The following is a 16851-nucleotide window of genomic DNA, read 5'->3' as shown; positions in this document are numbered from 1 at the left end:
CGCAGGGAAAGCGGCTCCTTTGCTCGCCCTGTTTGTCCCTCAGAGCGAGCCTGATTTTTTTACTATTTTCTTTAATCTTGCCACCTGCGTTTATGACACACCTCATCTTTATTATTTAATTTTATATTAACGGAGTGTGGGTGGAACGGGCCACTTAATAAACATGCAAAGCTTACCTATAAACCAATTAAGGAAAACCGACTTGGAAGCATGAGAATTAAAATAAAGAGGGGAGAGAGGCGTTTAAATAAAAGGGGGAGGGAGCTATTTGAAGGGAATAAACAGAACTTGGGGGGGAGAGAAATGGGAAACGAAGGGAAGGGTTTTAAAAAATGCTATTGGAGAGAACAACATTCATTAGTTCTGTATTACAATTAAGTTCAGCTACATGACCCTGCCATTGCAAAAGACCCGAGGGGGCTTCTGTCACTCGGACTACCAGATTTATTTAGGATCGCAGTCTCCCGGGAAGTAAGACCCATTGAGCTGAATGGGGCTTGCTCCCAAGTTTAGGAATTGAGTCTTCGTTCTGAGCAAGCTTTTTCTCTCTCTCCAGTTTGTACATTGGTGTAACAAATCAGTTACTGTTAAGTAGTGCTGTTCCAAATGGTTACTGGATATATAAAACTGGTTAGCCTGATGGTCACGGCTATTGCCTGGTTCGACAACACTCCCATACTGCCCCAAGTCCTGGGCACCACTTAATATTAAATCGAGGGCTGCTGCCCCTCTGGTTGATTCCGTGGCTGACGGTTCTAGGGCAGTGTCATGCAAGGTACTCTATCTAGAAACATTACCTCTTTTGCCACAACAATTCCTCCCACTAATATCAACTCCATGTTGCACAGGGCTCAAGAGGTCATATGACCATCATTTTGTTGTTTTCTGACAGCTCCCATGGAACAAGAATTAAACTAGATTTTCAATGGGCCATCAAAATCTTACCTCGGGTTAAGAACTTAATTCGTTCTGGAGGTCCGTTCTTAACCTGAAGCTGTTCTTAACCTGAAGCACCACTTTAGCTAATGGTGCCTCCTGCTGCCGCCGCACCGCTGCTGTGCGATTTCTGTTCTCATCCTGAAGCAAAGTTCTTAACCCAAGGTACTATTTCTGGGTTAGCGGAGTCTGTAACCTGTAGCATCTGTAACCCTAGGTACCACTGTAATGTTTTATCTTGTGCCTCCTTTCACCTCAACGGTAGTACTGACAGCAACTTTGGCATGCTGGATCAAAGCATGCACTGCATTGCAATGCTATGAGGTGTTGCTATTGCTGTGTCTGGGGGCATTATTGCTCACTCCACTAGGCGTGCTGCTACCTTGGCTGCACCCAGTATTAAAGCTCCTGGCTGATATCTGTAGGATAGCCACCTGGTCCTCAGTTTCTTCCTTTATCAGGTACTATGGATCAGATACATTTTCCTTGGTCAAAGCTTTGTTCAGCAGGAGGGTGCTCCAGAAGAAAGTCTCAGTGTAGGGGAGGACCCCTGGACAGTTAAGTCCAGCCAAAGGCGACTATGGAGTGCAGCACTCATCTTGCTTTCAGGCCGAGGGAGCCAGCATTTGTCCCCAGATAGCTTTCCAGGGTCATGCGTCCAGTATGACTAAACCACTTCTGGTGCAAGAGCACCATGACAGAAGCCAGACTGCATGGAAATGCTGTTTACCTTACATCTGACTATAGATGGTTGCTCAGGCAAGTTCCTGACCCATATGGGGAGAGCTGTTGAATATCCCATCTTAGGATCCTTTCTGCAGAAAAATCAAATATTGGTTCTTATTTAAGTCAGGAGATTGAAAGAATCTTCCCTGTGTCTCCCTTTCTTTCTCACTGCAGGGTGGAAGGTGGGACACAGTAATCCTGATTGTAGTAGTATGTTTCTTTAGTTTGGGTGAGAGCTGTTCTCCTACTGTTCCCACTGCCATGGCCCTTTTTCTTCTTCTGTTAATTGGAACTACCGGTAGTTTGTTGTGGTGAAGAGCGTATGGCTGCTGAAAGCTGAACAACACTCAGGTGTGTTAAATCACTGCTTTTTCCATCTTGGTACTGTTATGCCCTGGAATATGGAGAGGGGCTCTCTTCCTTGCAGAGACACAGACTCTATGAATTGCATCCCCCTTGTCTACTAGTAGAACAAATGGGAAGAGCAACCGATCTGATCATGTGTGTTTATGTCTTTGTATAGCACCTAAACAAGGCACATCATCCCTCCCAAATGCACCATTCCCTTTCTGTACCCTCTCCGGATTATCTTTCTTTTTCATGCCACCAGCAGCTGCTATAGCTTACCCACTGTATTTGGGGCCAAGACTGGAATATATCCACAAACGTGGGTGAAAACATCATACAAAAATGCCGAATAGATGACGCATTGCATATATAATATGCATGAACATGTTTTCAAGTTTTACTTTTGAGTCCCAGAATTTTAAAGCAAGCTGGTGCACACTGTACAGGAGCCTCCACCCCACCTACAAACAGCAAACCGGCTGGCTGTATTACAAATCCTCTTAGTCTGCTTTGCTATGAGCAAAGGAGATACGTAAGCCCAATGGCTCTATGTTGTTCAGATTCCAGCCTGTGTTCAAGCCAATATTTCAGCCCAACCCTAACTCCTCAGGTGATACTTTGATGAAGTACAATTTTTGTTTGGTCTAGAGACTGCATAGAAATTTTAGTAACTACTTCTACACCAAACATGCCCCTCACATTTTCAAACCGCAAGAGTGTGGCAACAAAAACTTACACAATGAGCAAGAGACAAGGAAATACTAATATTTAAATATCTGCCCCAAAGTACACCACTGCAATAAATTAGAATTAATGAACTGCTCAAAGCCTACTTTGTCTTCACTCCAAAGGAAAGCAGTGTCCAACCTAGTGATAACAGAATAAACAATACAGGGAGGGAGCTGCAGCCCAATATAGGGGGGAAAGGCAGTAAGGGAACCCCTAGCTACTTTAAATGAATTTAAATATTCAGGGCCTGATGAGCAGCACCTGAGAGTACTAAAGGATCTTGTGGATGTAATCTCAGTCTCTGTCTATAATTTTTGAGAATTCTTGAAGGTGAGGTCCCTACAGATTGGAGACATGCAAATGTTGTCTTAATCTTCAAAAAGGGAGGGAAAGACCACCAGCTTGACATCAATCTGCGTATGAGCACTTAGAAAAGGATGCTGTGATCACAAAGACCGAACAGGAGTTTCTCAATAAACAAGTCATAACAGACAAATCTCGTTTCTTTCTTTCTTTTTTTGATAGTTACAAGCTTGGTGGATCAAGGGAATGTTGTGGAAATAGTGTATCTTGATTTCAGTAAGGCTTTTGGCAAGCTGGAATGTGTGCAGAGGAGGGCAACCATCAATCATCGAGGGTCTGGAAACCAAGCCTTATGAGGAACAGTTGATAGAATTGGGTATGTTTAGCCTGGTAAAGAGACGACTGAGGAGATATTATAGTCATCTTCAAATATCTCAAGGGCTATCATATTCAGGGTGGAGCATATATGCAGGGTTTTCTCCTGCTCTAGAAGCTAGGACGCAGACCAATGGTTTTAAGTTATAAGAAAAGAGATTCCAACGTAACATCAGGAAGAATTTTCTGACAGTATGAGCTGTTCAACAATAGAACAGACTCCCTTGGGAGGTTGTGGACTCGCCTTCCTTGGCAGTTTTTTAAGCAGAAGGCCTCCTGTCAAGTGTGAGCTAGTTGAGATTCCTGCATGGCAGGAGGTTGGAATGAATGACCCTCAAGGTCCCTTCCAACTCTGCAATTCTATGAATCTATACTCAACTACAGTACATTCTGCTGATCAGTAGGTTTTAATTCTATGCAACTCCTCTCTAACCCACAGTACCCATGTCCATCCTTTTTATTACAAGGGTACTCAATTTAGGATCCAACGGCATCAGCATAATTCCCCACCCCAGAGCATATGTGGCTTTGCCTCAATAGATATTCTAATAGGTAATCAATATAAGACCATACATTTCAAAGTGGGTGGGTGGGTAACCAATGAATAATTTCAGGCATTTCTCCAGCAACAATACCACCTAATCCAGAAATTAAAGAGTATTTATTTGTTGAAGCAGCACTTAAAATCCAAGGTTTGGGAGATAACTTCACTAGATTTGAACAACAGCTGCTGCTCTCTCATGCCAATTTTTACAGCTTTCTGGTCTGTAAGCACCTAGCTTGTTGACTGTACTGGTCATCCATATGAGCAGCAGAGTTCCCTGAGAAAACTAGTGTCTGGGATTGGCTAAAGAGACTGCTGAATACGAAATACTAGGCAATAAAAACATTCCCATATATTGAACATCATAACTGTTCCAATAAAAATTCAAGAGGCTTGTCTTCCACTAAATTAACCCCACTTCCACTGACTATGACAAATACCATTCTGACATACAGTGGTGCCTCGCAAGACAAAATTAATTCGTTCCGCAAGTTTTTTCTTCTTGCGAGTTTTTCGTCTTGCGAAGCACGGTTTCCCATAGGAATGCATTGAAAATCAATGCGTTCCTAGGGAAACCGCTTGCCAGGCTGGCGGTGCGGAGAAGGGCTTTTCTCCCCACCGCAAGCCTTCAGGACAGGTACGGGAACAGAGGGGAAGGCGTGCAGCGCTTTCCCTCTGTTCCCGGGGCTTGCGTGGGAGGAGGGTTTTTCCTCCCCACCACCAACATTCAGAACAGCATTCTGAATGTTGGCGGTGGGAAGGAAAACCCTCCTCCCACCCCAAGTCTTCAGGAAAGCTATCCGAAGCTGGGCGGCGGGAGAAGGTGTCCCCGCCCCCCCGCCCGGCATCGGAGCTTCGTTCTAGCGGGTTTTCCGTCTTGCGAGGCGTTAGTCTTGCGGGGTACCACTGTATCTGTAAAGCTGGCAGAACACCTTCCCTTCCCATACCTTTGCAGCAGTCACCAGAAAAAGCAGAAAGAAAAAGAAGATGTATTTTAGCAAAACCAGTATAATTAGAAGTAGAACAAAAATGAATTCAATAGCAAACCAGTATGTACAGTGACAGATTTTCCCAAGGGAAATGGATAACCTATAGACACCTACATGTGGTTTGTTCATTCCTCATTCTTATGCTCTGTTCTAAAAGTATGAAAGGAACCAAATATAGAAATCAACATTACGGGGGGACGGGAATGTTTAAATGTGAACAAGGTTTTGCTTTACCACGTTAAACTAATAATCAGTGTTGATGGTTTTCCCAAGTTACAGTTCTCGTCTCTAAACATGATGCGCCTATTTTAAAGACTGTAGATGGAGATATATATATATATATTTCAGTTAAAATAAGAGACAGGTACCTATTGTAACTTGCTTTCCTGAGGCAATTTGGTTTTGTTTGTTTTTAATACATATGCATTTATCAAAATATTTGCAAGACAATTCATTTCAACGGCCGTAAAGTCACAAAAGTGCATAAAAGCCTGAAGGCAGTCCGAGAGAACTTCAGCAGAACAGTCTTTCATTAGGGTGGTAGAAGAGTACGTATAAGCATTCACCGCGGTTAAGTGTTGATCTGGTGAGAAGAGATCTTCCTAAGATTCTCTGGTAAATAGAGCAATAGTTCAAAAGTAGCAAAATGCTGTTTTAAAAGCGATGGAGCAGATCAAGAAAAATGAACCATAGACACAACAGTTAAGAGCAGGTGTGACAAACATTGGATATTGGTTCCCCCGCCCCAGCTATTTTGCAGTGTTGACATTGACTTACTAAGTTTACCGGAAGAATAAACCAGACAAAACTATTTGTACTGTAGTCTTGCTTGCAGCAACCACCTCTTGCTTCAGAACAGATAGAAGAAACGTAAGCCTGTTATATAATCCCACTTTTTGGTAAAAGGCAATACAATGATTTTTAGAGTTGAAGACAGAAGCTCAGATAGTCAAACATTCATGTAGAAGCAAGCATTATTAGGTGTAATAAAGAAAAAGTTGCAATCTATACTTCCAAGACTTCTGCAATAAAACATTTTACTAGTCACCCAGCAAAGAATACCAAACCCAAAGACTGTACTGAACGATGCACATTGAAGCACCAAGATTGTGGTGCTACATTTATGGGTGTTTTTCTTTAAAAAAAAACATAACCCACTGTCAATTAAACGAAAGGTCTGATGTTTCAGTATCCAGCCAGGATTAAAAGAATGTTTCTCCTTTCCCTTCCACTCAAATGCTGTTCTAGAGAGAATTCATTTGCTGAACAAGGCAGGTTGGTAAAAATCCTACAGCAATAGTTCTTCATTAATGAGATATACAATCATAGCATGAAGCTGAAAAATAGAGTGTGAGCAGGAGAAAGGGCAGTGATGGGTAAATTTAAGGGTTTCCAAGTTGATGATGCTCATCTGTGAAAAGAAACAGGCTAGCATTACTCAGTCAACGGCAAGCCTCAATAATTTGAAGACAAACTGTTAGTTGCCCAAGATTAACATGTTTTTCCAGCTCCTAAAATTGGCGTCGTAAGAGACGAGAAAACAAAACAGCATCTGAGGTGTTGGGAAGGCAATTGTGATTTTGCAATGTTAATTGCACCCTGGTTGCCTCTTCCCAATACTGAATGCTCATTTCACTGCAATACCAAGAGCAAATGGCCCATATTCTACTCAGATTTTGGTGGCACACAGAGGTAGAAAGCTGAATAACTCCCAAACTGGGTTTAAAATGTGCTACTATAAACTTATCTTGAGTAGAAACAATTGGAAAACAGTATTTCAGAATTCAGAGCAAAGGGAGATTGTGGTGGAAAAAGCAAGAATATGAACACCACAAAAAATAAAGTTTCATAAGGAACCCTTTGCCACCTGTATTCTGGCTTCTTAGGTGACTATAACCTATGGCTTTTTAATGTCAGCTTCCTCTTTATCATGGGATATTCAATTTACTCTGATATGCAGTGGGATTCAGGAACTCTTATGCAATTTCAGCACTGTCATTCCATTTTTTGATTAATTGAGACCAGGCTGAGAACTGAAAAGGTTTCATGTTCTACTTCAGTCTTATGGTGAATTATGTTTAAATGTACAAAATTTACAGCGCAACACTCCACATATCTACTCAGAAATAAGTCCCATTGAATTCAATGGAGCTCGCTCCTAGGGTGTGTAGGATTGCAACCTTCATGACCTACATCTTACAGGACCTTTAGCATTATGGCATTAAATTGTGTTCTGCATCATGAAAAAAAAAAAGATTTTGCATATTTGCCAAATTTTGCATAGCATGGAAGTCCAAAAAGAACATGTTCTACTTAGAGGACTTCTCAAAGTAGTGAAGAATCTCAAGTTACAGAGATGACTCCACAAACATCAGCTGGCCAACTCGACAAAAAGCATACCCTTCCAGTCAGCTCAGTCAGGAAAAGAAAGTTTCTCCGAGTTACCAATGATTTCAGATGGTTTTTGTTTGCCTGTGAGGCGCTTTTGCACACATAACCAATTTCTGGCCTAGAAGTAGTTCACATAACCCAACCTATTTCCAAATTAAATATCATCCTTGATTCTGCCCTATTGCAAGACTGGAAAGACCTACCATACCTACTACACCCAATTTTAGAATAATTATACAAATGTGGACTATTAGTGTGAAACATTGCTTTGTTTGTGTGTTTTTGTGATCACAGGGCTTTCTTTTAGTTTACATTGTAGTCAATTAACTGTCAAATAGTAGATGTTATAGTTAGCATATGGAGCTAGATTCTAAGCACTTCACAATAATATACAATTGTTTAATTGCTTGACAAGCATTATACCCAGTATTTGTGAATACGGGAAGAATAACTTTCACTTGGCTAAAGGTCATGGAGGACAGAACTGCTATTAGAATTTAGGATTCTTTTTCACTGAAATGTAAACTCACTCACCACCCCGCCCCCCTATATTTCATTTCAACAATAATTTGTGATAATACATTTTGCTAGGAGGTATGCCTTTAAAACTTATGAACTTAGATTACAATTGTTTTCAGATTTTTAGCTCTGTTGCAAGTTGAGACCATTAAATATCTATCCACACTTTGAATATATTTGTTTTATGTACAAAAAACTCTTCAAGAACCAGACGAAAGAACAAATTAGAATTCCTGTTTGGTTCTTTTGGCTATAAATATGCTAACACTTCTATTGACTCCCATGATGAGTTCAAAGTTAACTTCCCCGTGTTCAATCCTCTAGTTTACTCTAGATGCATTAAACTGTGTCAGTCAGATTCATATGCTTTGAACAATCTAGCAATTAGCAGGGTGGAATTTTAAAAAGCTATCCCTAAGAGTAATGAATGTTTTGGAAAGACTGACTTTAACCTTGGGGGGAGCAGGACTGGCGTGCTTATCATGAGAACAGACATCCCATGGAAGCGTCCAAACACCACATTCAATATTTTTATATGTTAGAATTATACATCTGTGGCTTGCATAACAGATTCTTGCATAAATCAAATTTTTAAAGCATTTTCTGTAATTTCTCACTGTGTGCCAAAACAAAGTGCTCTTATGTTAATGAACCAATTTCTTTTAAAAAAGGTCGCATGGCTTAAATTAACAGCCAACTGAAATGCATTATTATTTTTTATTGACTTCCATGAGCTTTGTTTGTGCCCCCACTAATAGAAGTACATATTATCTCATTAAAGATTGCTTTCTTTTAAAGACATGGACATAGTCAAGTAATAAAAGAGCTCTCCAGTGTGGTGAAGGTGCATAGGCACCAAGTCAGGTTTCCAGAGCTACTATAAATCTCTGAAATTGGTAAAATGCTAACATTCAGAAGCTGGAGATACATATTGTGACATCTGGAAACATGTCGGATGGGGAAAGACAAGATTGAATGTCATTTATACTTTTAAAAAATACAAAAAACAGAAAAGATAGTCAGCCTTCTTAGATATTACTAACAGTTACAAAAATTTCAGGTAAAAATGTACTGGACAGTGTCCCTTTAATATAACATACATTTAAAATGAGGAAGAAAGTTTAAGATTACAAATAATCCATGACAACTCTTAATTTTAGAGCCAGTCTGCCAAGCATTGTTGTTCACAAGTTCCATTCATTTTGCACTAGCATCTACAGAAGCCTGTAGCACATGCCCTGGAAAAAAATGGAGGCTGCAAAGCAGCAGTGTTTGGTAGATCTTTCCCCAAGCCAGCCGGAAACGTAGAATTCTTGGGCAAGTTTCACTATTCCCTTGCAAGTTTTTTACACTTTAAAAGGAATCTTGCAGACCCCCTTATTTTCAAAGCTTCTAGAGATAACCCTCTTATCTCATATTTCCAGAAATTATCGAGGTTCACATGGCACCAATTTTAATCACTAGTTATATAAACTAGAGCAGTTATACACAATAACTGAAAAATGCAATTGAGTTACACCCCAATTTGCTATGTAGTTGCCATCTGTGAAACCTAGGCTACACATTTGCCTATTTTGCTAACCGTTAACGGCCTTCAACACAACCGGTCATGTTTTGAAAGCTGTTGTTTTAGAACCCCCCGAATTATTAAATCATTTAAAAGGACACACTCAGAATCTGTCATAATTAGAGTGAGTATGGCTTTGGTGAAGCCACAGGAACTGAATTTTCAAACAAACAGGCACCAAAGAAATTTCCTCATTCTACAGAACAACACTAACATTGGACTAGGAAAACAGGTAAAACAATATTAACCGAGAAGGAAGAGACTTGGGCTCAGTTCAGATGTCACAGCCAAACCATGGCCCTCAAACGAGTGGTTTTTAGTTTGGATAAAAATTATGGCTAGTAGAAACCAACATTTGCACCATTCAGCCATCACTGCAAAATACGGCACAATGGAACATGGGGGGAATGCACAAGCCTGCAAGGGGAGAAGGGAATGCATGAGCCCAGGGTGTGTTCTTGAAGGCAAAGCCATGGTTTAGTAGCGGTATCTCAATTGAGCCCTAAGTATTTCAGAACTTATTCAAGGAAACAACTTGCTCCTGCCTGTCTTCATTCTATGAAAAGGTTTTGCAGAAGCAGTGACAAATCCCTCTCTTGATTTCTGGGTTCATGGCTTACCAAGAAGGAATTGAAGAAGTTATGTTTTGGACCCTTACAAAATTCCACAATGTGTGTGTGCGTGTATACACTCACGCATCAGGTAGTGTGATTAAATTTTGAGATGAACAGCTCAAGGGTGGCAAAGAATTGAAAACATGATGCTTATACAGAGGCGAGTGTTTTATACATCCCCATATAAAATGTAAAAAAATTACTACTTGGAAATATCCAATGCGGGGGGCGGGGGGGGGAATCTTGCAGAGGATGAAGCACAAGGCCTTGGAGACAAATTATCCCCTTCCTTCATCAAAACAGTTCGTTTTAACCAGCAGCATACGCATTAGCATTGGTTTAGTTTGGCTTGCAACTATTCAAAAATTCCCTGCTTCCATATTCTTGAGTTCCTGCCACTTCGTTCCCATGGCAACCTCCTATTTGGTGGGTGCAGGATGAAACCATAAAGATAATCTTACATATTATTTTTTTTTAAAGTGCCAACACATTAAATGAGTGGGATCAGAGCAGCAGAAGACAAGCACCGCAGAATCTGACAGTGGTGGCAAGACATCAGACCACAGTTCGGTATTCTGAATCTTGAAGATCAAGCGTTCACGGCTTATGGCTAGACAAGTCTGACACTCGCGGAGTCTAGCCATCGGATCTAATGCCCCAACATAAAAAATAGTTTGTAGAAATTAATAATTTACACCATTTGAAACATTATTGCTTCAACAAATTCAGTCTAGTTCAGTCTAAAAATACACTGCAGTTGTGTACAACCTGGGCATGAATCAATAGATATCGAAAGTAAAATTACACATGAACTTCTCTCTTTACACTCACACGGACATAATACTCTCAAACACAGGAGGAGGGCTGCAAACAGGTACAATGGCAGCTTAATGCCAACATTCTAAAACAGTTCTGAAGACCCAAACTTGCCTTAGATTTCTCACCTAACTTACATCAGCTATTTTTATTATTATTATTATTATTTCTTTTAAATTAAGGCAATGAGATGGCTACAGTTCCTAAAGTTCATTTCAGGGGAAACAAAAATATACACCTTTCTTCTTTCTGAACTTTAGGGCAGCAGCATATAATGTAGAAACTTGTATTACACAAACATGCAACGCCAGGTTGATGTAAAAAAAAAACACAAAACCCCCCCAAAACAAGAATCCCCCCCAAAACCCCCTAAATCCACGTTAAAAAATAATCATTTGGTGTTTTCTCCTCTTCTTCTTCTTCTTCTTCTTCTTCTTCTTCTTCTTCTTCTTCTTCTTCTCTTAATTACACACATAGTTTTCAGAGGGGGGAAAATAAAGCTTAAAATTGTTTTACAGTTCTGTATGTGTCTAAATCACACACTAAAAGGGTTTATAGTAACAGCAACAAAATTAGGAATCTGAATCGTCACTATTTGAGGCCATTTGGGACAAGGCACTGGTTATTTTGACTGTGCCCACATCTGTATACACTTGTGGAATTCTTTTCTCTCCCTCTTTCTCTCTCTCTTTTTTGAAGATTTCAGTTTTTCTGTTTATTCTGTACAACATAAAAAGGTATGACAGACTGTGGCTAACAGACATTAGCAGAAGCTGATTTTAGAGTTGACACCTCCTATTCCACTGCACTATATAAAAACTTCCAGGCTCTCTAAAATCTTGGATGGCTGCAAAAAACCCAGAAACAGGCGTTAAAATTAAGTCAGCTTTCAGCATTTTTCAGTGCATTTTGCAGAAAGGGTCAAGGTTAGGCATACAGTTCTGGTGTTTATTTTACACAGAGGAGACCACCGACATTTGACATAAAGTCTTCTAAACTTTTGAGGAAGGCCATCTTCTGCTTACGGTCCAAAGTTGGTGGAGTGCTGCTTGCGGTAAGCTTGTTGAAGGCATCTGCTAATCGCTGGTAAATTATAGGATCTTGTTGACTTGTTAATAATGTTTCAACTAATTCAGAATATTCTGCCTGTGAAGAAGAGAGTCTTCGTTACAAGATAGAACACTAATTGATGTCCTTTTCATTTCTTTATATATCATTTCCCAGTAAGCTTTAACCTTACAACAAGACCACCACATATGATAAAAAATAACCTTCTTTAAAGGATGTGTAAAATAACCTTTGTAAAAAAACTCCATAATCTTTTCTTTTGGGATTTATATGGACAGAACTACCTACAATGTACAGAAATTTATTCATGTATGTTATAAGATAACATACATGCTGTAAGAAATCAAGAGAATAAACTTTTTATAAAATAATGGAAATGTTTTCTTGAATATTTACAGATAAATTGTAAACAGATAAGAACATTGGCAGGATTATTGTAATAATCCGCAGTTATAAGAGTATATATTTAAAGAAGATGAATAAATGAGCAAATTAAGTTAATTTGGATATGCAGAGGATACTAAAAATTAATTTAAGGAACTGCAGAAAGAGGGGGAAGGAAGTCAAGTTTTGAAATGTTAAAATGATTGTAAAATTAGTGAAATGTATAAAATTAGTGAAATGTATAAACTTGAAAAGTACAAATTATATTTGAAAAACTAGAAAAAAACCATTGTAATTGAAGAGATATCAGCACTTATATCGTGTAAATCCAAGGATTTCACATAGATCCTAGTAGTACAGTGGTCCCTCGGATTACATACGCTTCAGGTTACAGACTCCGCTAACCCAGAAATAGCACCTTGGGTTAAGAGCTTTGCTTCAGGATGAGAACAGAAATCGTGCTCTGGTGGCGCGGTGGCAGCAGGAGGCCCCATTAGCTAAAGTGGTGCTTCAGGTTAAGAACAGTTTCAGGTTAAGAACGGACCTCTGGAACTTATTAAGTACTTAATCCGAGGTACCACTGTATTAATAACAGCCATTTGAGGTTTGTCAATATTTAATTATTACAGTTCTGGGATTGTGTGTGCGTGTGTGTGCGCACGCGCCAAGGCTTAGGAAGAGGGTGATGTCTCAGTCCACCAGGTGAATTTAAGGCTGAGGGCAAGGTGTGACTGACTTCCATTCATGCAAGAGGGAGCTTCACTCTCCCAGACACCTCTTACTTCTTCACGCATGCACAGGCCTCTTAAGATTCCTATCCATTATTAGAATTATTCTGCATGGAAATAGGTGGCTGAACATTACTGGTGAGAATAAATGCAGGATCCAAAGTTACTTGTTGTTAACTTCCTAGAGGCAGTATATTCTCGACCCTGACGTAAGCTGCTTGACATTTTGAGAACCATCACAGCTGTGATCATTGGAAGTGAAGAGAATAATAAAAACGCAGAAGCTCATACCTGATGCAAACATACTAACGTGTAAAACGCTTCACCCGCTGCAGCTGTCATTTCTGTATTGTGCTTTTGCAGTACCAGCATATCAAAAACCATCTAAATTGTAATAAAATGAAGTGACTTAATAACCTTGAAATCAGTTTTGTATACATGTTAACAGCTGAAAATCAGAACCTGTACGAGACGTCATAGCTATTCAAGACAGCCGCAATAAACAAACTTTAAAATTGCACACAGATCTGTGAGGTGGAGGGAGGGAGTTGTTGAAATCAGCTCCTGTGAATGATTCAATGCATATCCATTGAGCCGGAGGAACTACTCCTTTATTTATTTTTATTCTGCCCTTCAGATAACTATCCCAGAGAGTTTTACGATAAATTTGGCTCCTTGAATAGATATGACCGCTTTCTTGTTTGGTTGCAAACATCATTCTACATTAAATATCAGAAGAAGGAATATTACATAGTGTGTATCCTAGCTAGCAGGACCAGTGGTCAGGGATGATGGGAGTTGTAGTCCAATAGCAGCTGGAGACCCAACTTCTAGAAACAATGCCATAGCAGAAGTGTTGTGCAAGGCAACTCCCAATCCAGTTTTTGCACCCTAAAGTTTTTGCAGAAGCTCATTTTAAGAACTTGGCACAGCTCACTAGAGTTTATACCCCACACCTTGTATTCTCCTTATTTGTCATTTCTTCTACTGGAGCACAACCTTTGAGACATGTGCTACTCGGGCAATAGTTTGAGGAACGGCACTAACACACTTTCTCCTTCCACTCCTGTCTCTTTGGATTCGAGTTTCAGTTCACTTCTGATTCAGAACATGGATACTGACTTTGCTTTCTAGGGAAATAAAATGAATAGGTCCACGCCCGCAACTCACAAGACAGTTAAGATACGGAACACCCCTCTCACCTTAAGAAAGTGCCTTGTTGCTAAAAAGAGGGATGAATCGGTCTCCTGTGCTTTTGCACACTGTTCTGCCAATGGGGTCAGAGCTTCCAAGCAGAGCTGGCAAACGTCCGAACTCATTCTGATTAATCAAAGTCAAGGAATCAAAAAACATTTGCTACTGAAAACAGGAACGTGGCATCAGGAAAATATCAGCCATTAGACCTTGTAACTTGCCAACTAGATTTAAAGAACACAAGACCTTCATAGAGAAATTTGTTAAAAAATTGTCAGCATTCTCCTTAGAGGCACAAGTCCAGACTTACAGTGGACCAACTGAAATCAATAGGACAAGTTATCACAACTAACTTAAGTCAACTTGATTTCCATAGGTCCACTCTAAGAATGATTATATATTGGTTCAACCCTACAAAATGTTTCCAGAAAAGGTTTCTTAATCAATTTTTCTCACGCTTCAACTCAAATGCAATTAAAGAAAGGGAAGAGAGAGTTTAGCGCTCAAACATGTACATGTAAGGGGGTCAGTAGAGAGGCACACTGGCTAAAGGCAAAGGGAGGCACAGAAGTTCACCAAAAAGGATACGAAGTCATCCCTAATTCTAAGGAATACATAAGGCTTTTAAACAAGTCTTCTGGAAGCTGTGGAATTTTCTCAGGGAATATTTCACAAATAAAAGTAATTAGTTTGTAGTACTGATTACACAGCGACGGAAACTATAGGAAGGAATAGAGAAATCTTGGTTAATTAGGCTTCTTAAAATACAAACCTCTATTCTAGCACCAGATTATAAACACCAGGTTAGTCAAAAACAAAATACTATAAAATACAATATAGATGTCTTCAGTTTATACATAGTCCGGATCCTGCAGGCTAGTTCCAAATTGTTAATTCAAAACACACAGGCTATGCAAAGAAAAATAATTTTAAAAGCTATGATTTAAGAATAAAAATTGCTGAATTATGGCAGGTAGAAGTCAATTTGATGTAAAAATATTCATTTGTATTTACAGTGCTACCTTGGAAGCCGAACGCCTTGGCTCCCAAACAAATCGGCTCACGAATGATCAAAACCCGGAAATGAGTGTTCCAGTTTTCAAACGATTTTCAGAAGCCGAACATCTTGCACGGCTTCCGATTGGCTGCAGGACACTCCTGCAGCCAATCAGAAGCTGCACTTTGGTTTTCAAACGGTTCCGGGAGTCAAAAGGACTCCCGGAACGCATTTTGTTCGAGAACCAAGGTATGTCTGTATATTCAACATTCCTCCAATGAATTCAAGGTGGTGTACACAGTCCCACCCCGCATTTTAATTTAAAGGCATTTCTGAAAAATTACAACTGGCTTCACCAAGCCAGTCCACTGAAACGCTGGGTGGACAGAACTACCACTGGTGGGCTTCCCAGCAGCTTCAGTCTGTAGTAGGCCCCAAATGGGGTGTTCTGACGGGGTGGTAAGAGGCTGAGGCAGCTGAAAACTGAGCCGCCCCATTGGCATTGGTCCAAATCAAAGCCTGATTGCTGTGCCAGTTCCAGGCTGCCTAGAAAAATTTGATTGTTCTGCAAGCCTCAGGCTAACATACACATGTACATATGCTTTACAAAGCTCAGAAAAAGGAGAAAGTTTCCAGGAATGGGTTGGTATTCCCACCCAGGAACACAAGAGCAGGCAGCAGTGGAAAATGTACTGCTGTATTTAATGGCTTGGTGCATCTAGACTTGCGGGCTAAGAGTTTCAGTTGCCTTGTAAACCACCACCCTCTCTGCAATGTTGCATTCAACGGTACTTACTTTTAGCAAGTCTTGGGACATTAAAGGCAGAATTAGATTCACCCCATATAAGACAACGTCGGCCGCTGACACAGATCTACTTGTTGCTTGCCCAGGCTCATGTCCCCTAAATACTTCATCTAAAAGGAAAGGGGGATACAACAGCACATCTGAAATATGCCTCATTAAGACAAATACACATTCCCTTCCTGACAAGTCTGATATATAATGAGCACACACTGAAGCAACTGGAGTTCAGAACAGGCATTCTAGTAAGTCCATCTTGAACTTGACTCTGGCCACTGTAGCTAGCCTTAATTTTCTTTTCAGAGGCACTAAGAAGCAGAATGTTGCACACATACCAGTTCTGCATGTTCTGTGTCCACGACTTGGTACAGATGTATTTTTAAAGACTCACTATACGCAATGATGCAAAGAATAAATTGTGTAAAGTTACAGAGGGTGGATCAGATTCTTCTTTGGACTCCACAATGGACAAAAGGAATCTGAAACCCAACTAGGAAAGGAAGGAAGGCAACTCTAAAATAAGAGAACTGCCATCAATTCCAGCTAGGAGATATTGAGCAATCCAACTGCATCACAGACTTAAGTTTGTGAGTTTTTTTAAAAAATTGTATTTACTCTTCAATTTAAAGTTGTCTAGAAATAGATGCTTTGAATATATTTCAGAGCAAATGCCTCCTAATAATTTGGCTATAAATCTACCTTGTGGTACAACAAATCTCTTTGGTTCAAAGTACAGGAAGGACAAAATCTAGGCATTGCATAAATTAGCCACAACAGTTTCCTGTAAAGTTCAGTATCATGAAGTTAAAATCTATCTCTAG

General features: G+C 39.9%; 1 protein-coding gene across 1 annotated transcript in view; it reads right to left on the bottom strand.

The window, feature by feature from the left end:
* Window positions 1–5350: 5350 nt before the first annotated feature.
* The window catches only part of XPO4 (exportin 4), a 63709-nt gene continuing 52208 nt past the window's right edge, over window positions 5351–16851 (bottom strand). The window contains exons 19-23 of the mRNA XM_083498870.1: window positions 16025–16143; window positions 14820–14950; window positions 14240–14357; window positions 13329–13421; window positions 5351–12003 (exon numbers count right to left, since the gene is read on the bottom strand). Of these exons, the coding sequence (XP_083354996.1) occupies window positions 11806–12003; window positions 13329–13421; window positions 14240–14357; window positions 14820–14950; window positions 16025–16143 (659 nt within the window). The 3' untranslated portion in view covers window positions 5351–11805. The remainder of the gene's footprint in view (window positions 12004–13328; window positions 13422–14239; window positions 14358–14819; window positions 14951–16024; window positions 16144–16851) is intronic.

This window comes from Podarcis liolepis (assembly GCF_965112155.1).
Source record: "Podarcis liolepis genome assembly, chromosome: 4".
NCBI classification, from domain to species: Eukaryota; Metazoa; Chordata; class Lepidosauria; order Squamata; family Lacertidae; genus Podarcis; species Podarcis liolepis.
The sequence above is the reverse complement of the archived record's forward strand: the minus strand, read 5'-3'. Positions and strand labels throughout refer to the sequence as shown.